At 48.1% G+C, this 22,945-nt stretch overlaps 3 protein-coding genes across 6 annotated transcripts; all 3 read right to left on the bottom strand.

The window, feature by feature from the left end:
* Window positions 1-4,969: 4,969 nt before the first annotated feature.
* On the bottom strand, window positions 4,970-7,302 carry LOC119306047. The gene is made up of 2 exons (XM_037582388.1): window positions 6,064-7,302; window positions 4,970-5,500 (listed from the first exon to the last, which is right to left on the bottom strand). Exons 1-2 carry the CDS (start codon window positions 7,300-7,302, stop codon window positions 5,222-5,224), a joined length of 1,518 nt encoding a protein of 505 aa, XP_037438285.1. The 3' UTR covers window positions 4,970-5,221.
* A 4,962-nt stretch (window positions 7,303-12,264) lies between these two features.
* Window positions 12,265-14,789, bottom strand: LOC119311430. Its single transcript, XM_037587065.1, has 2 exons — window positions 13,508-14,789; window positions 12,265-12,839 (listed from the first exon to the last, which is right to left on the bottom strand). The coding sequence occupies exons 1-2, from the start codon at window positions 14,774-14,776 to the stop codon at window positions 12,561-12,563; spliced, it is 1,548 nt and encodes a 515-aa protein (XP_037442962.1). The 5' UTR covers window positions 14,777-14,789; the 3' UTR covers window positions 12,265-12,560.
* A 5,200-nt stretch (window positions 14,790-19,989) lies between these two features.
* Window positions 19,990-22,697, bottom strand: LOC119311429. Of its 4 annotated transcripts, XR_005151062.1 has the most exons (5): window positions 22,068-22,697; window positions 21,889-21,997; window positions 21,413-21,557; window positions 20,493-20,911; window positions 19,990-20,388 (listed from the first exon to the last, which is right to left on the bottom strand). XR_005151062.1 is itself a non-coding variant. In XM_037587063.1 (4 exons), the coding sequence occupies exons 1-4, from the start codon at window positions 22,461-22,463 to the stop codon at window positions 20,833-20,835; spliced, it is 729 nt and encodes a 242-aa protein (XP_037442960.1). In that variant the 5' UTR covers window positions 22,464-22,697; the 3' UTR covers window positions 19,990-20,832. The 4 variants fall into 4 exon arrangements, 1 of the variants encoding a protein (XP_037442960.1); XR_005151064.1 differs by having other exon boundaries at window positions 19,990-20,911; window positions 21,413-21,520; XM_037587063.1 differs by having other exon boundaries at window positions 19,990-20,911.
* Window positions 22,698-22,945: the final 248 nt, after the last annotated feature.

The raw sequence follows: 22,945 nt of genomic DNA, 5'->3' as shown, positions 1-22,945 counted from the left end.
GCCCCGGCCGCCCTCCCGCCGAAGCCGCGCCCCCGGCCGCCCTCCCGCCCTGCCCCGGCCGCCGACGCCGCCTCGTCCGAGAGGTGTGGTTTTTTCAAATTTTTTTCATTTTGTTTCATTTTCTTTTTGTTTCATTTTCTTTTTGTTTCATTTTTTAGCACTAATTAGTGAATGTCCTTTGCAGATGGAGATGAACAATGAGGAAATTGTCATGTCCGATTCGTCGGATTGGTCGACATCTGACGATTCCGACATTGAGGAGTTGTTGCAAGATGACGACGTCGAGATGATGAGCCTCCTCATCGACGTGCAATCGTTTGAAAACCGCGTGAAGCTGATGGATCGGAGGAGAGGGTCGAAGATGGGCCGAGTCACCATCTACCGGAACCGCGCTCTCGGACACGAACATTTGATGGAAGACTACTTCTCCGAGGTACCTACATACCCTCCTCGTCTCTTCCGCAGAAGGTACCGAATGCGGCGTAGTTTGCTTGTGAAGATTGTCACCGATTGTGAGGGCGCCTCATATTACTTTAAACGTCGTAGATTCGCCGCCGGTATCATGGGGTTTAGTGCATATCAAAAGATATCGGCGGCAATGCGGGTACTCGCTTATGGCATACCCACGGATTATACCGACGAGTATCTTCGCATTGGGCAAGATACAACCACGGAGTCAGTCCGTAGGTTTGCCAAGTTGGTCATCAAGTTGTACGGTGAGCAGTATCTTCGGGCACCAAACGAGGAAGATACAAAAAGATTAATGGAAATAAATGAAAAAAGGGGATGGTCGGGGATGCTAGGTAGTCTTGACTGCATGCATTGGAGGTGGAAAAATTGCCCAAAGGCATGGCACGAAATGTATTGCGGTAAAAGCCGTGATGCTACCATTGTGCTTTAGGCCGTAGCATCTCAGGACACATGGATTTGGCATGCATTCTTTGGGTTGCCAGGAACACTCAATGATATCAATATCCTCAATAGATCTCCTTTGTTCAAAAGATTAATTTCTGGGGATGCTCCAGCTTGCAACTACAAAATCATGGACAATGAGTACTCAATGGGATACTATCTCACCGATGGCATCTATCCCGAATGGGCAACTCTTGTGAAGTCCATCAAGGAGAAAAATGGGGTGCCCTTAACAAGAAAAGAGGCTCATTTCACCAAGGCACAAGAGGCAGCCCGCAAAGATATTGAGAGAGCTTTCGGTGTTTTGCAAGCAAGGTTTGCCATAGTTCGTGGTCCAGCTCGGTTTTGGGACAAAAAAACCTTGATGAACATCATGAAATGTTGTGTGATTCTACACAACATGATCCTAGAGGACGAGAGAGGGTTAAACCTCCCTTGTTTCTATGACAATGTTGGTACCCGTGTGCAACCGAAAAGAAACCCTTCTCGCATACACGCTTTTCTTCAAGCACATCGTCAGATTGAGGATGCAACCACTCATGGTCAGCTCCGGGATGATCTAATAGAGCACCACTGGCAGTTGGATGGGCGGCGCATTGGCCCATGATGTATCCTTTTTTTTCCTTTTCTATGTCCTATTTGATTCGAACAATTGGTGTTATTTGCTCAAACATTATTGTAATAATTTGAATGATTATTGTTTTATTCGGTGTTGTAATAATAACTAGAATGATTATTGTTTTATGTCAATTGTGATGGAATTTGTGATATGTCATATGATGAAATGTGATGAAATGTGTGATATATGAAATGACAGTTTTAAAGGTTGGGGTTGAGGCAAAGACTAGAACCCTCAAATCCAACCCTTAAAGCAGTTTACGGGTTGGGTTTGAGGGTTCTAGTCTTTGCCCCTGTTTTTCAACCCTTAAAAGTGTCAAAAAGTGGCACTTCTCAACCCTTAAAACTGCTACAAGGGTTTGAGGGTTTGAGGGTTCTACTAGTAATGCTCTAACAGCATCTACAGCCGGACTTCGGCAAATCCGACCCCAAACACCCACAGATGCGGGCACTAACCGATCAAGTCTCAAATTTCCCTTCTCATAACTGAACACCTCAATTAGCATACTTCAAATTCATACAAACTCATGCAACTACATGTACGATGCATTACACATCTCCGGCTACTACATTACAACATGCCATTGGACTATCAAAATTTGGCTTGTTTGGCTATGGTGGAGAAGATCATCCCCGATTGCCCTTGCCCTTCCCGGCACCGTGCCGTCCTTCTCGCTGAAGTACCGGTCAAAGACGCGGCTGGGATCGAGCCGGATCTGCTCGTCGTCGGAGTTGTCCTCACTGTCGCTGTCCTCCTTCTCCTCCTTTGGTGGCAGTCCGGCCATGTCACAGACCGCCCGATTGTACTCTCAGGCGAGGGCGCACGTATTCCTCCGCTACCGCTTCTTCACAATGCAGGCGCAGATGGCTTCCTCCTCTGCGGCCGACCGCGCCGCCGCATCAGCCGCCTCCTCCGCCGCCATGTCGGCAGCGAGTCGAACCTCGGCGGCCTTCCTTCCCACGGCAGACACACCGGTCCCAGTGGGAGTCATACTCCGCCCGATCGGTGATGGGAAGGAGAGATTTGAAGGCCGTCGGCGGCCGTGATGGCGAGCATGGGGTGTGTCGGTGCTGCTGATGCTTGGCTGCGGTCCAGAACCATGGAGATTCTTGGCTTTGGGCAGCGCTCCCTTTGTTCCGTGTCGGCATGGTGATTGGCAGGCCATGGCGGCTTGCATTGCGTCCGGTGGCTCTGCGTTCGGATGACCGTTGTGGGATCTGGAGCCTCATTCTGGAGGTTGGCCGCCGGTGGTTTTTGCGAGGTGCGTTTGACTACGGGTGGATCTCAGTGCTTCTTCTTCATCGATGGGCAGCTTCAATGGCGGTGATGGTTGGTGGGCTTGCCGAAGCCGGTGTGGGATGATGCGCGACTGAGGTGGTGTGGGAGCTTGGGTCTGTCTCGGCTTTGTGCCGTGACCAACGATGGCAGCGGCTGTGGCCGTCGTTTACCTTCCTGGGGGCATCGTTGCTTTGCTGCCGCACACCTCCCGCGTGAATCCGGCCATCTCGGCCTCTCCAGGGAAACCCTTGACCTGTGATCTTAAGATGGCGCCGTCTTGGTGTCGTTTTCCCTCTTGGGGGCTTCGTCTTGGGAGCCCGGCATCGGCTAGTGGGACCGGTGGCTGGCGCGGGTTTGTGACGTCTAGGTTTCTGTGGCAACGATGATGGTGGGGGCGATGTCGGCGACGTGGCAATGGTTGAGGTAGTCGGTTCTTCTTCGGTGTGTTCACGGGTTTGCCTTGGTTTGTCTGTTGATGTGAAGTCGAAGCTGTAGCGAAGGTGCGGTGCACGATGATTGGCCGCCAGTCATGCCTGGTTTCGTCCTTCGTAGCTCTCTGTTAGAGTCGAAGTTGCGTTGTCTGGTCGTGGGTGGCTGAGTTTTGGCGTAGATCTTCATGCAACCCCTCACGGCCTCTGCAGTGTGGGTTGAGTCGACGATCGCCTACGGCGAAGTCGGGGTCGTTTGCTTCGAGTGTAGGGCTGACGATGACGCCTGTGTGGTGTCTCGCCGAGGCCTTTTTTGTAAAGGTGTGTGTGGGGTTTCGTATGTGTGCCGCTCAATGGCTGTGATGGTTTTCATCCGGTTCTCCATGATTAACTAGACAATCTGGTTTTCGCTCGTGTTTTCATAATTAACTGAGTAACTCTTTTCTTCTTAATGAATTAATGCAGGATAACTGCCATTTCAAGGGGGGAAAAACAGTGTCCGTAGGATTAACTAGGTAAGCTAGGGGCCATTGCCTCAGTTTTTTAGCAAGGACAAAACTCTGAATGCATGAGCTTCTTGTTAACATTATCATGCAACTCATTGCAGAAGAGATCCTAAAGACATCACTTGCTGTAACTCCAGATGAGAAGGAACATGAGTCCGCTGGGCTGACATGTGGAGTCTCTTCCTGGTTCCTGCTGCTGCCTAGAGAGCAAAACGGTTGAGGCTCGGCTATTGTTTTGGGACGCACACAACCGCAGAAGGGCACCTTACTCTTCTTCTTTTGCCTCGCCTGGCATCATTTTTGTCCTTGTTGGAGTGCACGCAGTCCCTCAAGAGCAGCCGCGAACGCTTCTCGGAGACCTTGACCCTCTTGAACTTGTGCGCTTCCTCGAGGTTCAGCCTCGCAACCTTCTCCGATCCTTTCTGCACCATCTCTGAGATTTTCCTTCTGCTGGAATAGCTCTCCAGTCACCTCGAATGCATATCATATGATGGACACATGATGGATGAGTGCTCAAGCCACTTGCCACTAGACATAGTGATGTTTATAGTCAGGTACCGCAACCTCCAGAAAGATAAAACTCATGTCTTAGTAAGCCTCTTGCCACTAGACATGCATAGTGATGTTTATACTCATTAGACATTTGTTTTTTGGGAGACTCATTGGACATATCTTAGAGCTCCAACATATCATTGCCATCTTACAAGTATATGAAACCACTCCCTCCGTTCCACTTGCAAAACGATCTTATATTATGGGACAGAGGGAGTAGCATTCTAGCATCCAATGATCTAAAGAATCCATTGGCACCTATGACACCAAAATTACATATCATTGCCAACACATTTAAACAGGCAGTCTTTATGTCTCCGGAGGATTCAGAAACAAAAGTTACTGGATGCAGTTTAAATGTCATAGGTGTTAATGGATTCGCCAGTGAAAGACTGCATGTTTAAATATGTTGGCAATGACATGTAGTTTTGTTTGGTGTCATAGGTGTTAATGGAGAGCAGTCTTAACATGCTCCCTCTTACCCCCTCTTTGGTATATAATATATTTGAGCCATTGTTCTCACCAATTAGTTGTCTGGTTAACTCTTACCTTCTTACCTCATGAGTAAAAAGAGGAGGCAAGACGGAGCATGTTGAAATTTGCCATAAAAATGACAGGACCAATGAAAAGATAAAAAAGAGTGGACCCACAACAGACAAGTACACAAGCTAAGATACAAAGTGGCCATATTGCCAAATACTCCTACTGATGGTTACATTCATTAGCCGTAGTTTACATCTCCAGTGTTCCCTTGCGCTAACAGACAAGCCCTGCAAGCATTTGAAACTAGCACATGATGCTTGTCTCAAAAACCAAAGTACAAAGTACCAACACATCTAAACAAAAGGCCATATCATTGAAAGAAATACATCATGATCATTCCAAAGATGCTGGTTCAACTGGCAAAGAAGTGGGTCAACTAGTCATCACCTCTCTCTTTCTTCCCTTCTTTCGTAGTCATCAATGCCGGCACTTATCCTCGAGATACAATCTCTCGCACTTGTCAGCTCTGCAACTAGAGACTTTTTCTCATCCTCAATAGAAAGTAGAAATGCCTCTATCTCTGCAACTTTTTCCCCATCACCATTAATCAGAGCTTCTTTATATGATCGCAATGCTGTGACAAGAACAGAGGGAGCTTCTTCTGTGCCCACAGGACCATCTTCTGCCACATTTTCTCCAGTAACCTTGGTTTCTAAATCCTCCTGAGACATAAAATGGTTTCAGTGCAAGTAAGGATTCAAGTGTTTGCGTAGACAAACTGTGCAAGGTCATTGGCTCAAACGTGGTACAAGACAGATCTTTTTTAAAAATGGTACATGACAGATTTATTTAGCAACGACCGAAGCAACGGAAGCGAAGTAAGATATTTGCTACACCAACACCTTATAGCTGTCAGGGTTACAAAGCATTGTGTAGACATTATTTTAGTGTAGAGTTTTTTTGTTAAGCCTAAGATACTGCAATGCAGAGATATCATATAATCTGCAAACAACACATGCAAAAATTAAAATATTGAATCCTTGTATAAAATCAGCAATTGAACACTTATATTATGAGTTACGCAAATGAGTGTAATGTACCTAGACTAATAACTAAGTCATTGACCAGCCTTGTAGAAACTCTTTTCTATCAATGCCTCAAGAAAAAATGCTAGCAAAACATGAAACTGATGGCAGATTTTCACAGCTATACAATAATCAATTGCATATGATTCAGGGATCAAACATCAGGACAATTTTTACCGGCTTCTCAGGCACAGGCTCACCTTGTTGCATACCAAAGAAGAAGGCCATGGCATGATGTAGGGATGGATGCCAAGTCCATACTCAAAGAGCTTGTTGACCTTCTCTGTTTCCAGGCAAAAGGATAGGAAGCACTTTGTATACAGATAATAAACAGACAGGTACACAAAACCATCTACGACTCGGATAACCTGCGCTGTGACATCATAGTACTCTTCTGAACACATAGAGAAATCAACGAATTTGTTCAGTGGGAAAATCTTGTGCGGCATCCATTTATCAACACCACCACCATCAGCTCTCCAAAACCAAACAGCAAGCATCCCTTCGTTTGCACCAAACTGGTCTGTGAAAGCCATACAGAGCTCCCCATCCTTTGTCAGACCAAGCTCAAATTCTGTGGAGTCCATATCTTTCAAGTGCGGCGGCAAATCCATTCGAGATAACTGCAGCGTCCCAGCATTGAGGACGACTATATATGCTTGATTTTTATGTTTCCAATAGACTAATCTATCAAATTCATCCACCGGCGTAGCAGTGTAAGACGAGAGCATGCACTTATCACCTCCATCATCCCCAGCCTGCGGCATTGAGGTATCCACCCACGAGAAACCCTGCCACTCCCTGCTGTCCGATGAGAACACAGAGAAGCGAACCATGGTTCTTCGCCGCCGCCTGCGGCGACGAACACATACCACGCGGAACGACATCTGGTCGTCTTCCGAGAAGATGATGCGAAAATCAAGATAGCGGGAATCGCAGGCCTCCTGAGGTGGGTAGGGGAAGACATTCAGCGCCTGCGTGAGGGGGTTGTAAACAGCGATCTGGTCGGTGCTCTGGTTGTGGATGAAGACGTAGCCGGAGCAGTCGCCCTTGAACGCCCACCTAGTGTCGTCGCCGTCTTCCGGTAGACGGGTGAACAAGAAATCGGAGCCGCGGACCACGGCGGCGGCGAGGTCCGGGTCGGAGCGGCTGCGGAAGGGGACGAAGGCAGGGATAACGGTGCGCAAGGGGTTGCTGAAGTATCCAAGGATCTGAGGCGGGTGGAGCGCCCGGAAGCGGCGGCGGAAGGCGGGGGAGGAGCGGACGGCGCGGAGGAAGGTGCGGCAGGCGAGGGCGGCACGGACGAGGCTGGGGAGGGAGGGGAGGCGGAGGAAGATCTCGCGGAGGAGGTCGTCGCCGATGGCAGCGATGGTGGTGGCCGCTGGATCATACTTCGCCGGCGCCTGCGACGGCGACGGTGGCCCTAGTTGGGAGGCCATGGCTGTCGAGTCCGAGCTCGGGAAGGCGGCGGCGGATTTTGGTTTCCGGAGTACGAGGGCAGCGGAAGGGGAATTTTGTACGGGCAAATCGCAGGGGTCGAATCTGAACGGATACAAACTAAACTTCTTTCAGTTTGGAACTCTCTAACAGCATCTACAGCCGGACTTCGGCAAATCCAACCCCAAACACCCACAGATGCGGACTACAGCCGACCGATCAAGTCTTAAATTTTCCTTCTCATAACCGAACACCTCAATTAGCATACTTCAAATTCATACAAACTCATGCAACTACATGTATGATGCATTACATATCTCCGGCTACTACATTACAACATGCCATTGGACTATCAAAATTTGGCTTGTTTGGCTATGGTGGAGAAGATCATCCCTGACTGCCCTTGCCCTTCCCCTTCCCCTTCCCGGCGCCATTGTCGTCCTTCTCGCGGAAGTACCGGTCAAAGATGCGGCAAGGATCGAGCCGGATCTGCTCGACGGCGGAGCTGTCCTCACTGTCGCTATCCTCCTTCTCCTCCTTTGGTGACAATCCGGCCATGTCACAGACTGCCCGATTCTACTCTCGGGCGAGGGCGCGCGTGTTCCTCCGCTGCCGCTTCTTCACAATGCGGGCGCAGATGGCTTCCTCCTCTGCGGCCGCCCGCGCCGCCGCATCAACCGCCTCCGCCGCTGCCATGTCGGCAGCGAGTCAAGCCTTGGCGGCCTTTATCCTCTCCTTCCCACGGCAGACACACCGGTCCCAGTGAGAGTCATACTCCGCCCGATCGTGATGGGGAAGGACATATTTGAAGGCTGTCGGCGGCTGTGGTGGCGTGCATGGGGTGTGTCGGTGCTGATGATGCTTATGTGCGGTCCAGAACCATGGTGGTTCTTGGCTTTGGGCAGCGCTCCCTTGTTCCGTGTCGGCATGGTGATCGGCAGGGAACGGCGGCTTGCGCTGCGTCCGGTGGCTCTGCGTCCGGATGACCATTGTTGGATCTGGAGCCTCGTTCTGGAGGTCGGTCGTCGGTGGTTTTTGCGAGGTGCGGTTGACTGCGGCGGATCTCGGTGCTTCTTCTTCATCGATGGGCAACTTCGATGGTGGTGATGGTTGGTGAGCTTGCCGAAGCCGGTGTGGGATGATGTGCGACTGAGGTGGTGTGGAAGCTTGGGTCTGTCTTGGCTTTGTGTCGTGACCGACGATGGCGGCGGTTGTGGCCGTCGTTTACCTTCCTGGGGGCATCGTTGCTTTGCTGCCGCACACCTCCAGCGTGGATCCGGCCATCTCGGCCCCTTCGGGGAAACCCTTGATTTGTGATCTTAAGATGGAGACGCATTGGTGTCGTTTTCCTTCTTGGGGCTTCGTCTTGGGAGCCTAGCAACCGGTGGCTAGAGGCGGGTTGTGACGTCTAGGTTTCTGTGGCAACAATGATGTTGGGGGCGATGTCGGCGACGCGGCAATGGTTGAGGTAGTCGGTTCTTCTCCGGTGTGTTCACGGGTTTGCCTTGGTTTGTCTGTTGATGTGAAGTCGAAGCTGCAGCGAAAGGGCCCTGCGGTGTACGAGGACTGGCTGCAGGTGGTCCGTTCGGCGATCTTTCGTGGTGCCAGTTGTGCCTAGTTTCGTCCTTCGTAGCTCTCCATTAGAGTCGGAGTTGCGTTGTCTGATCGCGAGTGGCTGAGTTTTGGCGCAGATCTTCATGCAACCCCTCACGGCCTCTGCAGTGTGGGTTGAGTCGATGATCGCCTACGGCGAAGTCGGGATCGTTTTCTCAGAGTGTAGGGATGACGATGACGCCTGTGTGTTGTCCCGCCGAGGCCTTTTTTGTAGCGGTGTGTGTGGGGTTTCGTATGTGTGCCGCGCAGCGGCTGTGATGGTTTCCGCCCGGTTCTTCATGATTAACTAGGCAGTCTGGTTTCCGCTCGTGTTTTCATAATTAACTGAGTAACTCGTTTCTTCTTAATGAATTAATACAAGAGAACTGCCATTTCGAAGAGAAAAAAAGTGTCCGTAGGATTAACTAGTTAAGCTAGGGGCCATTGCCTCATTTTTTTAGCAAGGACAAAACTCTGAATGCATGAGCTTCTTGTTAACATTATCATGCTACTCATTACAGAAGAGATCCTAAAGACATCACTTGCTGTAACTCCAGATGAGAAGGAACATGAGTCTACTGGGCTGACATGTGGAGCCTCTTCCTGCTACTCAATTTCTTTTCCCAGAACAATGAGTTGACTTGCAAATCTGACCCCAGAACATGGGCTGTCGGGGTTTAAATTTCTTTTCTCACAATCGAACACCTCAATTAGCATACCTCAAATCCATACAAACTTGTGCAACTACATGAATGATGCATTACACATCTCCAGCTACTACATTACAACATATGTCATTGGACTACCAAATTTTGGCATGTTTGGCTATAGTGAAGAAGATCATCCCCGGCTGCCCTTGCCCTTCCTGGCGCCGTTGCAGTCCTTCTCGCGTAGGGATGGCAATGGGTAGGGTATGGGCAAGTACAACCTCCTTCTACCCAAACCCATACCCGTAGAAACTTTCTATACCCACCCACTTCAATACCCATGGACATAAATTAATACCCATGCCCATACCCATCGGGTATCCTGTACCCAATGGGTATCCATTGGGTACCATATATAGCATTTAAATGTTGATATTTTTAGAGAAATGAGTCTGAAATTCAAGTGATATGGGCGGGCATTATGGCACAAACATAGCCTCCTCCGATGGGTGGCTTCTTGGAGGCATCAAGGGAGTATGAGCAGCGGTTAGTGGAAGCCCGACGTAGTGCGAATGAGCAGCTGGAATTGGGGGTCACTGGATCGAGAGTTTAGATGAGTCCGATGGCGATGAGTCAAGATTTCATTGTTTCAAGAAGATACATAGGACGTCAGAGGAGTGTCGAGCAGGTGATTCCAGGCCTATGCCCTATGGCTGGTTTAGAGAATACAATATTTAGGGTTGGGCCATAGGAGTTAGATGCTTACCCCACATGACATAGGAATAATTTTGATTTATTAATTTCTTTTGGGTATCCGTTGGGTTACCCATTGGCGCAATTGAATACCCATGCCCTACCCATAGATTTTGCGGGTATGGATACCCATTACCCGCGGGTACAAAATCTTTCCAAGTCATGCCCATGCCCATTGTTTTTGGGTAGGGTACCCGCGGGTACCCATACCCATGGGCAAAACCGCCATCCCTATTCTCGCGCAAGTACCGATCAAAGACGCGACAGGGATCAAGTTGGATCTGCTCGTCGCCGGAGCTATCCTCACTGTCGATGTCCTCCTTCTCCTCCTTTGGTGGCAGTCCAGCAATGTCACGGACTGCCCGGCTCTACTCTCGGGCGAGTGCGCCCGTGTTCTTTCGTTGCCGCTTCTTCACAATGCTGGCGCAGATGGCTTCCTCCTCTGCGGCGCCCGCGCCGCCGCCATGTTGGCAGCGAGCCAAGCCTCGCGCGGCCCTTATCCTCTCCTTCCTACGACAAACACACTAGTCTCCAGTTGGAGTCATACTCCTCCCGATCGGTGATGGGAAAGAAGAGATTTGAAGGTTGTCGGCGGCCGTGGTGGGGCGCATGTGGTGTGTCGGTGCTGCCGATGCTTGGTTGCGGTCCAGAACCATGGTGGTTCTTGGCTTTGGGAAATGCTCCCTTGTTTCTTGTCGGTATGGTGATCAGCAGGGCACGGCGGCTTGCGCTGCGTGCGGTGGCTCTGCGTCCGGATGACCGTTGTGGGATCTGGAGCCTCATTCTGGAGGTTGGCCGCCGGTGGTTTTTGCGAGGTGCGGTTGACTGCAGCGGATCTCGGTGCTTCTTCTTCTTCATTGATGGGCAACTTCGATAGTGGTGATGGTTGGTGGGCTTGCCGAAAAAGCCGGTGTGGGATGATGTGCGACTGAGGTGGTGTGGGAGCTTGGGTCTGTCTCGGCTTTGTGCCATGACCAACAATGGCAGCGGCTGTGGCCATCGTTTACCTTCCTGGGGGCATCGTTGCTTTGCTACCGCACACCTCCCGCGCGAATCCGACCATCTCCGCATCTCCGAGGGAAACCCTCGATCTGTCTTTTGCCCGGTTCTACATGATTAACTGGGCAGTCTGGTTTTCGCTCGGTTTTTCCTAATTAACTGAGCAACTCTTTTCTTCTTAATGAATTAATGCAGGATAACTGCCATTTCAAGGGAAAAAAAAACAGTGTCCGTAGGATTAACTAGGTAAGCTAGGGGCCATTGCCTCAGTTTTTTTAGCAAGGACAAAACTCTGAATGCATGAGCTTCTTGTTAACATTATCATGCAACTCATTACAGAAGAGATCCGAAAGACATCACTTGCTGTAACTCCAGATGAGAAGGAACATGAGTCTGCTGGGCTGACATGTGGAGCCTCTTCCTGCTGATGCCTAGAGAGCAAACCGGTTAAGGCTCGGCTACTGTTTTGGGACGCACACAACCGCAGAAGGGCGGCCTACTCTTCTTCTTTTGCCCCGCATCATTTTTGTCCTTTTTGTCCTTGTTGAGAAAGAATCCATTAACACCTATGACACCAAAATTACATATCATTGCCAACACATTTAAACAGGCAGTGTTTCACTGGCGGATCCAGTAACACCTATGACATTTAAACTGCCATCCAGTAACTTTGGTTTCTGAATCCTAGACATAAAATGACTTCAGTGTAATTGAAGTTTCAGGTGTCTCTATATAATAACTGTGCAAGGCAACAGATCCTTCTCCCTCCGTCCGGAAATACTTGTCGGAGAAATGGATGTATCTAGACATATTATAGTTCTAGATACATCCATTTTTATCAATTTCTCCAACAAGGTTTTCCAAACAGAGTGAGTATAATACAGGTATGTAGCGTTGACCGAAGCAATGGATGTGAAATAAGATAATGGAAGACCAAGCAGAAGGAAACCAACTGCCCCACAATGGAAGAACAATGCTACAAAAGGACTTGAGACCCAGACAAACAATAAAAAGGACAGCACCAGTGAAAATTAAGTGGCCATATTGCCATCCTACTGATGGTTACATTCATTAGCCGTAGCTTACGTCTCCAGCGTTCCCTTGCACAACAGACAAGCCCTACAAGCATTTGAAACTAGCACATGATGGTTGTCTCAAAAACCAAAGTACCAACACATCTAAACAAAAGCTCATCTCATTGAAAGAAATACATCATGATCATTCCAAAGAGGCTGGTTCAACTGGCAAAGAAGTGGGTCAACTAGTCATCACCTCTCTATTTCTTCCCTTCTCTTGTAGTCATCAATGCCGGCACTTATCCTCGAGATACAATCTCTCGCACTTGTCAGTTCTGCAACTAGAGACTTCTTCTCATCCTCAATATAAAGTAGAAATGCCTCTATCTCTGCAACTTTTGCCACATCGCCATTAATCAGAGCTTCTTTATATGATCGTAATGCTGTGACAAAAACAGAGGGAGTTTCTTCTGTGCCCACAGGGACACCATCCGCCATACTGTCTCCAGTAACCTTGGTTTCTAAATCCTCCTGAGACAAGAAGATTTCAGTGTAAGTAAGGATTCAAGTGTTTGCGTAGACAAACTGTGCAAGGTTACCGACTCCAGTGCAGTACAAGACAGATCTTCTAAAAAAGTGGTACATGACAGATTTATTTAGCAACGACCGAAGCAACAGAAGTGAAGAAACATATTGGTCAGGATAACAAAGAATTTTGTGGACAATATTTTAGTGGAGAGAAATTTTTTAGCCTAAGATACTGTCAGTGCGGAGATATCATATAATCTGCAAAAAATGCATGCAAAAAATTAAAATATTGAATCCTTGTATAAAATCTGCAATTGAACAGTTGTATTATGACTTATGCAAATCACTGTTAATATACCTAGAAAAATAAAGAATTAAGTTATTGCTCTGTAACCAACTCAAAAACAGTTGACCGGACTTGTACACACTCTTCTTTCTATCAATGCATCGAGAAACAACACTTCTGCGTTTTCTCGAGAAAAAATACTACTCCTTATACTAAAGGAGCGTCAACTAATTTGGATCGGAGGGACTAGCAAAATATCAAACTGATGGCAGATTTTCAAAGCTACGTATGTAAGAATCAATTGGTCTCAAGTAACTTGAATGCATATGATTCAGGGATCAAACGTCAGGATAAATTTTACCGGCTTCTTCAGGCACAGGCTCACCTTGTTGCATACCAAAGAAGAAGGCCACGGCATGATGTAGGGCCGGACGCAAAGTCTATATTCAAAGAGCTTGTTGACCTTCTCTGTTTCCAGGCAAAAGGATAGGAAGCAATTGGTATTCTGATAATAAACAGACACGTGCACAAAATCATCCATGACTCCGGTAACCTGCGCTGTGACAGCATACTCTTCTGAACACATAGAGAAATCAACAAATTTGTTCAGTGGGAAAATCTTGTGCGGCATCCATTTATCAACACCATCACCATCAGCTCTCCAAAACCAAACAGCGAGCGTTCCCTCGTTTGCACCAAACTGATCTGTGAAAGCCATACAGAGGTTCCCATCCTTGGTCTGACCAAGCTTAAATTGTACGGCGTCCATATCTTTCAAGTGCGGCGGCAAATCGATTCGAGATAACTGCAGCGTCGTAGGGTTGAGGACGACTATATATGCTTGATTTTTGTGTTTCCAGTAGACTAATCTATCAAATTCATCCACCGGCGTAGCAGTGTAAGATGAGAGCAAGCACTTATCACCTCCATCATCCCCAGGCTGCGGCAGTGAGGTGTCCACCCACGAGAAAGATTGCCACTTTCTGCTGTCTGATGAGAAGACAGAGAAGCGAGCCAGCGTCCTCTGCCGCCGCCTGCGGCGACGAACACATACCACACGGAACGACCTCCGGTCCTCTTCCGAGAAGATGATGCGGAAATCAAGATAGCGGGGATCGCAGGCCTCCTGAGGCGGGTAAGGGAAAATATGCAGCACCTGCGTGAGGGGGTTGTAGGCAGCGATCTGGTCGGTGTTCTCGTTGTGGAGGAAGTCGTAGCCGGAGCAGCAGCCGTTGAACGCCCAGTCGCCGACCTCCGGTAGGCGGGTGAAGAAGAAATCGGAGCCGCGGACGACCGCGGCCAGGTCGGGGTCGGAGCGGCTTCGGAAGGGGGTGAAGGCAGGGATGGCAATGCGGCAGGGGTCGGTGAAGTTCCCAAGGAGCAGTGGCGGGTGGAGCGCCCGGAAGCGGCGGCGGAAGGCGCGGGACGAACGGACGGCGCGGAGAAAGGTGCGGCAGGCGAGGGCGGCGCGGATGAGGCTCGGGAGGGAGGGGAGGCGGACGAAGATCTCGCGGAGGAGGTCGTCGCTGATGGCGGTGAAGGTGGTGGCGGTCGCCGCTGGATAATCCTTCGCCAGCGCCAGCGACGGCGACGGTGGCCCTAGTTGGGAGGCCATGGCTGCCGAGTTCGAGCTCGAGCGGCGGCGGCGGCGCATTTCGGATAAGCTCGGGGGTGGAGGAGTGAGTACACACTGCGCATTTCTAAAGTTAGTCCATAATATAAAAACATTTTTATATTGTGGGACACTAACCGGTCACCGGACATTGTGAGTACACACTGCGCATTTCTAAATGTTTTTATATAAATCCGACCCCTTAAATGCTCGAGAGTCCGCCGACACTAGCAGTCAAGTTTCAAATTTATCTTCTCACATCCGGAAACCGTAATTATCATACCTCAAATTCATACAAACTCATGCAATTATGTCGACGTTTTAATTATCATACCTCAAACTCAAATTATGTCGATGTTTTAATTAGCGGTCAAGTTTCAATTTTACCTTCTCACAACCGGAAACCTTAATTATCATACCTCAAATTCATACAAACTCATGCAATTATGCCATGGCTCGGACCGCCGATTCTCCTCTCGGGCGATGGCATGCGTGTTGCTCCGCTACCGCTTCTTCACAATGCGAGCGCGGATGGCCTCCTCCTCTGCGGTCACCCGTGCCGCCACATCATCCGCCTCTGCCGCCACCATGTCCGCAATGAGACTGGACTCGACAACCCTTATCCTCTCCTTCTCACAGCGGGCACACCGGTCCCGGTGGGACTCATAGTCCTCCCGGTCGGTGATAGGGAATGAGAGATTTTCTGGTTGCCGGGACCGCGATGATCCAACCTAGAGGATCCGAGCGGTCGTTGAGCCAATGCAATGGAGTCGCGCCGGATAGATCATGTCGTCAGCCGGGCGCTATCCTTCCGGGAGCGGTGGAGTGTAATGCGGACGACCATTGCCTCCTCCAACCTGCGCGGAATGACACCCCAGTCGACGGATTTGGACTGCTTGGAGTCAGATCCACTGCCCGCCATTCCGGAGACGGTCGGAGATAGTCGGAGGTGACCTTGGGTGGCAGAGGAGTGGAGTGAAGAGGCTAGGGTTTGGTCCAGCGAGCGGATGGGAAGAAATATATGTGGGTTTGGGTGGGACGGGGTGGGCCGAGTCCGACGTGGCGGATGCGGCCGGACGCCCCATATCCTCCCCATATTTGAGCTGAATATGAGGGGTGCCGGTTAGCCCGAGTGTTTGAGGCACGTTTGAGGCGTTCGTCTGAGTCGAATTTGCGTGACCGGTCAGTGACCGAGTCATCTGCCCAGGCGTATACGGCGGGTTTGGGGCCATTCGGCTGTAGATGCTCTAAGAAGGTGCAGTTGTGTCTCATGCCAACTCCAATCGGATGACCCCTTCTGGTCTAGGGTGTTCGTTTTGGTCTAAACGGGCTGAAGACACGGCTCAATGTGGTTCGGAGGTGTACGTTTTGACCCAAACAAACAGACGAGACGGTCTAACGCGCAGCAGCATCCGTAAAATATGTTTGTTTCGCATCCAGCTCGATCTATTTTCGGAGCAAACTAGCTCTTGGTTTGCGTCCAGACTGGCAGCGAACGGACGCGCACGCGCCCGCTTCTCGTCCATTTAGGGCCTGCATGGGTGTCGCCCACCTACTTCCCACTCCCCAGATTAACTGCGCATGCGCGGGCGGCCCCACCTGTCAGCCACCAGCCGCGCGCTTGATACCTCTCCAACGTATCTATATTTTTATTGCTCCATGCTATTATAGTATCATCTTGGATGTTTTATATACATTTACAAGCATTTTATATTATTTTTTGGGAGTAACCTACTAACTTAGTGCCCAGTGCCAATTGTTGTTTTTTTGCCTGTTTTTTACTTCACAGAAAATCAATACCAAATGAAGTCCAAATGCCACGAAACTTTTTGAAGATTTTTCTGGCAATAAAAGACCCTAGAAGCTTCGTGAAGCAACGAGAAGACGAAGGTGTGGCCCACTAGGCACCAGGGCACGCCCTGGTACCTAGTGGGGCCCACAGACCTCCATTTGACCTAACTCCGCCTCTATAAATTCTTTAAATTAGGAAACCTACCAAGGAGTCCACGAAATACTTTCTCCGCCGCCGTAAGCCTCCGGTCGTGTTTTGAGAAGATGATGCGAAAATCAAGATAGTGGGAATTGCAGGCCTCCTAAGGCTGGTAGGGGAAGACATTCAGCGCCTGTGTGAGGGGGTTGTAGGCAACGATCTGGTCGGTGCTCTGGTTGTGGAGGATGACGTAGCCGGAGCAGTTGCCGTTGAACGCCCGCCTAGGGCCATCGCCGTCTTCCGGTAGACTGGTGAAGAAGAAATCCGAGCCGCGGACCACGGTGGCAAGGTCCGGGTCAGAGCGGGTATGGAAGGAGATGATGGCAGGGATGGCAGTGCGTAAGGGATTGCTGAAGCATCCAAGGATCTGGGGCGGGTGGAGCGCCCGGAAGCGGCGGCGGAAGTCAGGGGAGAAACGGACGGCGCGGAGGAAGGTGGGGCAGGCGAAGGCGGCACGGACGAGGCTGGGGAGGGAGGGGAGGCGGACGAAGACCTCACGCAGGAGGTCATCGCTGATGGCAGTGATGTAGGTGGCCGCTGGATCATACTTCGCCGGCGGCGACAGTGGCCCTAATTAGAAAATGATGGAGGATTGGCAAATGAACTTGGAAGGTTACATGCTAGGTACTGTAATAAAGCTCATCGATCATGAATAAAGCAAGTCAGCAAGCCTAAAAATAACATTGGCTTAAGTAGAGGAACATGATGTTGAACATATATCCGTGGATGCCCTTATTCGTGGAGCATTTCTTCAATTACTCCGGAGACGGAGTTACATAGTGTCACGAATTTCATTCCAGTCTCTACATGATTATTAGTCAACTAGCCCTATACTGGTTGAAAGCAGCATCCAGCCCTGGCTTCATATTTCCATTCAATTGTATTACTACAGCTACAACCCCATGATCACCTCAAGGCTGATGCTTGGCTATATCAAAGGCCGGGCAATCTAATGCCATGACTTACCAAGTAGCTTCACGTTCCATAGAGTGCCACCAGCCCTTAGATGAGAAGAGTCCCCCATCCTCATTTTGCCATGAGAATATTGAGTCATTCCTAAAAACATGTAATCTGTAAAAAAAATCCAATGAACTAAAAATATGAGAGAAGACCAAACCTATGGCCTGGATATGCTAACTGAATTCAGAACAGAACCATTTAAAGGAAAGTGATTTGTTCCCTTTTACCTTAATGATTTTTTTTCGAACATCAGTACAGACACAAGCGCTCATATATACGCGCATACACTCATCCCTATGAATGCACACACGCATACCCTACTCTTATGAGCACCTCCGAAAGACTGAGCCGACATATCATCTTGAGATTTACGAAGTCACCGTAGGCGCTTCATCGTCGACGGGAATGTCCCCTCCCACTGAATGCGCATGAAATCCTGAAATAAATTCAGAAATAAATGCGAGCACCAGGATTTGAATCCTGATGGGCTGGGGATACCACGGTCCCTCTAACCATCGAACCACAGGTTGGTTTGCTTTTACCTTAATGATTCAAAGACAGTAAAATTGCAATGATGGAGGCATTAAGTAGAAATACTCACTCTGTAGTCAAATTGTAATTAAGTCCTATATGGAAGAACCTGGACTCCTTCATTGCAAGTCAAGCAAGAAGGCATTAAGTTGTATAGCATACGTGTAGTCCATATACTCTGTTGTCTGCTCTTCCTTTGTTTCAAACTTCCACTCACGCAAGCAAGAAGTATTTAACTGCCATAGGCCAGTAGTTCAGTGTTGTTCGTGATTGCAACCTGAACAGAGTAACAAAATTGTCGGTTGGGTGTATGGGTGGATAGATGGGAACACACTGTTTAATAAGAAGGATAAGTAATTACATGGGCATGCATAGCATCTACATGTGCGCATACATAAGAAATAATTCCAGAAAAAATAAATTGATCCGGTCAAGTATACCTTTGGATATTTCATTATGGACATACGCCATTTTTGTATTAATACCCACGCGGTGTACATCATCCTAACGCATGAGTGTGCTATGGCCTTTAGACTGCAAATGTTGTTATTATTGGAAGACCATTTATTCATAAGAAAAATGTTACACATGCACTCACAATGTGTTCTTGCTTGTAGAAGCTAAACCAAATGATACGCCCAGATTCTCGTATGGACACCGGCTTAAGCAAAGAACTCTAGGTAATACTTGATGCCATAAGCATTGGTTTAGAAGGTTAACTGGTGCAAACAAATCTAAGTAATACTTGGTGTGCATAGGCTCAGAAAGTTAACTCATATCTCGAGAAGAGGAACTATCAAGCATGCAAATAGCTAGCTGTGCTAGGCTCCTCCACACGCAAGTTGACTTACGAGGTTGGACGGGGTTTGGCGGAGGATGGCCATGGAGTGGAGCTGAGGGCGGTGCAGATCTAGACCAGGGCAGGCCAGGGCAGACTAGGTCGAGGCGGAGGACCAGTTAGTCGATCGAAGTTGGAGCAGAGCCAATCAAAGTTGATGCGGTATCCACCCACTAATGACTTTATTAGTACTAGTACAAATGCCCATGCGTTGCACCGGGGAAAAAAAAGGCAGAATCTTCTTCGTGCGCCATTATGCACCATTTTATATCAAATTGTAATAAAAATCAATGATAATGTTAAACATTAAAATTTCCTTTGTTCATATAGAAGGTAATGTTTACATAAAAATTGGAATAATTTTTGAAATATTAGTTAACATTTTTGTGAAATGTGAACATTTCTCTGGAAAAGACCATTTTTTGAACATATGTTATTCTTGCAATTGGATCCGACCCTGTTGGCCACACTTTAACTCGTTAGTTTTATCCGTGCAAGAACAACCCCGTATACTGGGCCATGAGCCGAAGAAGTGGGCCTTCCAATTGAATTTTTATACTTCCTCGTGAGTAGCATTTTTTGAGGTGTAATAGCATTTTTCTGTCTAATTTTTTTTAAAATGTTTTGTTTTTCAAAATATATATATTTCCGCAACTGTTTTTGCACAACCTGCTTCATGTGATATTTAACAGTGCACGTGCGATGCACGTTTAACAATACGAAATAATATTCTTTGTGGGATATTTAAGTGATGCGTTCATAGTTGGAACGTGAGCAAGGGTTATGTGGGTGTCAGGTTTGACAAAGTAGTGTTTAAAAAAGGTTTGGCAAAGTAGGGAGGTGATATATCCCAGTCTGGTATAACTGTCAGGAAAAATAAGAAGCAATTAAAAAAAGAACTTAATATTAATAGACACGTCAATATCAATAGATACATCAACCATAGAGTTATGAATTCACATTTCCGATGATACATTTCCATAGAATGTACATATATACATGAAACAAAGATCAACAAAAAACAGAGGTGCAGCATCTTAAAAATACAAGTCCTCCTCATCGTCGCCATGTGCTGCAACTAATAATAGTAAAAAAAAATACACCCCCTGTTGTTCTCTAGGAAGTTGAAACAGCAACTTACTAATACCAATTCGGCAACTACAGTGAGTTTATTCTCTTGAAACATCCTCCCCTGTGGTTGGCTCATGTTGCCCAGCCTTATTTTTAGAAATTGGTGCTATGTGCCGAAATTAGTACCACACTCAGAAATGACATCTTGTGGACTCTTGAAGTACAATCCAATTCAAGTCAAATTAATCCACGACAGCTTGGGCACTGAGTGACCAATAACAATTTTTATCTCAACATAACAATGAGAGTGGAACAGGTTCAGTTAAACAACTCTAAGAGATTTATTGTTCTGCAGGGAAACAACTCACCTCTTCAAGTAGCAACCATGTATTCCTTTCCTCCTTGAAGTCTTAGAACTGCAGTCTCCACTTTGGCTATCAAAAGCAGCAGCAGCAGCAGCCCGTCTCCGGGACTTTTTTCAAGAAAATCGTGTCTACCATAATTTACATTGTCACTCGTGCCCACGCATAGACTGACATGCTCAACACAAGTTAGTCTTGCTAATCTACAGTTTCTGGCAAACACGCATTGAACCATTTTTCAGGACACTCGAAGAAAGCACCCAAATTTCAACGACTGAATCACAAATACACAGTCATCTAAGGAGCAGGTACATAACTAAACCGATGCAATTTACCAAAACCATAATTAATCTTGGCTTGGCTCATCCTTTGCAGACTCAGTAGGACTGAAAATATCGTCCCTAGTCAATAGTCTGAATAGTTGACTGCAAAACGTGTACAATCTGATGAGCATTGCAAATTTAAATAGGTTCTAGAATAACTATGGAAGTGTTGAGAAGTGCCTAGTGCACATGAATAGAACCCTGATAGAACCCCAAAGGGCCATCCCCAAAGCCAGAGAATCTCGTCTCCGACCAATCCAAAGATTAGTCAAATAAGAGATATTAACAGTTTTTCATGCACTCATGTAGTCATAAGTTCAGTTTTGGTTGCCTAATCTTGGAGCACATAAGTGTCAGATGCAAGCTAAAACAAAGATGTGAAGAAAAAGACTGCTCCTTGTACTGTCAGATTGTGTGATCCTTTTGCTTGCAAACTCAATCTATGGTGCTTCAGATAGACTGATGATCTGAACCAAAGTTAAAGAGTGTTCTTTCCCATGTAAATAAGCGTTGGAGATTCTTTCCCTGTTCCTATCTAACTTTGGATGCAAGAATCTGAATGTTTCAGTGCAGAACTGCAATAATTGACTGAATCAAACTTACACTTGGTTGAACCCTTGAACTGTTGTATTTTTGCAGGTAACGCCCAAGTTGTCGTTGTCGCTGCAGCTCAAGATCCACGCCTTCCTACGATGGCTGTCCGTCGGCTTCCTGATGCATGTCAGCGTGCTACTGATCAGCTCCAAAACTGTAATCACATAATTAAGCAATGCGAATCTCAACTTACCGGACAACATGAATGATACACATCAATATTTTAGCAGATAAATTTAAGACTTAGATGCTCTGAATTTCATCAGTTGTGAGAAAAATGATATTGCAAGGTAGATCATTTTATTGTACAATCAGCTCTCCAAAAGCACCTAAATTTTAGTGTACAATCAGAATTGCTAAGAAACATTTGCTACAGAACTTACAGGTGTACCGAAAGATATTCATCAAGAGCTAGCTAAATCATTTCATATATGAAGCGAAAATCAAGAAATATTGGCATTAAGGTAACCCGTCAATGCACATACCCGAAAATTTGAAGCAGACAATTTGACTACGTTGGTCTGATGATCCTTCCATTAGTCTTTGTAGGAGCCAATTTGTTAAAAAGTAGTACAGGGCAATATAATTTGTTAACTGCAACAGAAACGACCATTAGATAAGATTAGCATATGATTCTGAAAAAAAATTGGAGCCAAAACCAAACCTTGCTGAGGCCTCCAATGCCTCGCGTCCACACATTCACACGCACCAGGCACGCAGCTCTCCTGCGTCTGCTGAGTGTTGCCGGCGAGCTCCTGGGCGCCTTCAAGCGCGCGTGCTTGCTGGGATGGAGAAGGGGAGCCAGGTTCGGCGATGTGGGCAACAATCGCTGGCTCTGAATTGGTTTAAAGGGCGAGCCCAGGGCAGTCAGTGGGGTGGCGACTTGGCGACGGGGCGGTCGGGCAGGCTCAGCGGCCGGGGCGGCGCCGCGCTGCAGCCCGTTGAAGTGACCACCACCCCCTTCTCTCTCCTCTGGCGTCTCGTCTCCTTCCCGTCCTCTCTTTTCTCTCCATCTCTCTCTTCTCTCGTCGGCTTCGGCCATGCCGCGCATGTCAGCCATCGTACTCCACGCCCCGGTCGCCTTCCTTCCAGATCCGCCGCATGCGCGCCGTATCCCACCGGATCCGGCCAGATCCGACAGGTCCTCGCTGGCTGCGCCACCGCAAGGCAGCGTCAAGCTCGGCGTCGTGGGCGACGCCCCAGCCCTTCCCGCTCGCCCGCCTCTCCTCCATGCCTCTTCATTTTCTGCTCCTTCGTCTCCTCGCGGGGCTTCCGCCTCCCTGCTGCATCCGGAGCGCAGCGTCGCCTCCCTGCCCTGCCATGGCCGCCCTGCAAAATAATACACATAAGGATCACGGACTGAATACTCTCAAATGCAGGGGTGTTTCTGCAAAAACAAAACGGTTTCTCATACCCACTTAAAATAGGACTGCGGGTTAATTTCTCAGAAGCAGGGGGACTCTTTTGTAAAAAAGCACGACGTACGACCAGAAGCGAGCGATTTATTAGTAGGGAGAGAGGTATATATTTGACTGTTCAACT

Source organism: Triticum dicoccoides, chromosome 5B (genome assembly GCF_002162155.2).
Source record: "Triticum dicoccoides isolate Atlit2015 ecotype Zavitan chromosome 5B, WEW_v2.0, whole genome shotgun sequence".
In the NCBI taxonomy this organism is placed as follows: domain Eukaryota; kingdom Viridiplantae; phylum Streptophyta; class Magnoliopsida; order Poales; family Poaceae; genus Triticum; species Triticum dicoccoides.
This window is presented reverse-complemented; position numbering and strand designations above follow the sequence as displayed.

Excerpts from the sequence above, each read along its gene's own strand:
- LOC119306047 (XM_037582388.1), bottom strand. The coding sequence starts at position 7,302 with ATGGCCTCCCAACTAGGGCCACCGTCGCCGTCGCAGGCGCCGGCGAAG. Across the intron at positions 5,501-6,063 it reads CTTCTTTGGTATGCAACAAG|GAGGATTTAGAAACCAAGGT; the intron begins GTGAGCCTGTGC and ends TTTATGTCTCAG.
- LOC119311429 (XM_037587063.1), bottom strand. The coding sequence starts at position 22,463 with ATGGCTGACATGCGCGGCATGGCCGAAGCCGACGAGAGAAGAGAGAGA. Across the intron at positions 21,998-22,067 it reads GCATTGGAGGCCTCAGCAAG|TTAACAAATTATATTGCCCT; the intron begins GTTTGGTTTTGG and ends TTTCTGTTGCAG. Across the intron at positions 20,912-21,412 it reads GTTCAAGGGTTCAACCAAGT|TCAACTATTCAGACTATTGA; the intron begins GTAAGTTTGATT and ends CACGTTTTGCAG.
- LOC119311430 (XM_037587065.1), bottom strand. The coding sequence starts at position 14,776 with ATGCGCCGCCGCCGCCGCTCGAGCTCGAACTCGGCAGCCATGGCCTCC. Across the intron at positions 12,840-13,507 it reads CTTCTTTGGTATGCAACAAG|GAGGATTTAGAAACCAAGGT; the intron begins GTGAGCCTGTGC and ends TTCTTGTCTCAG.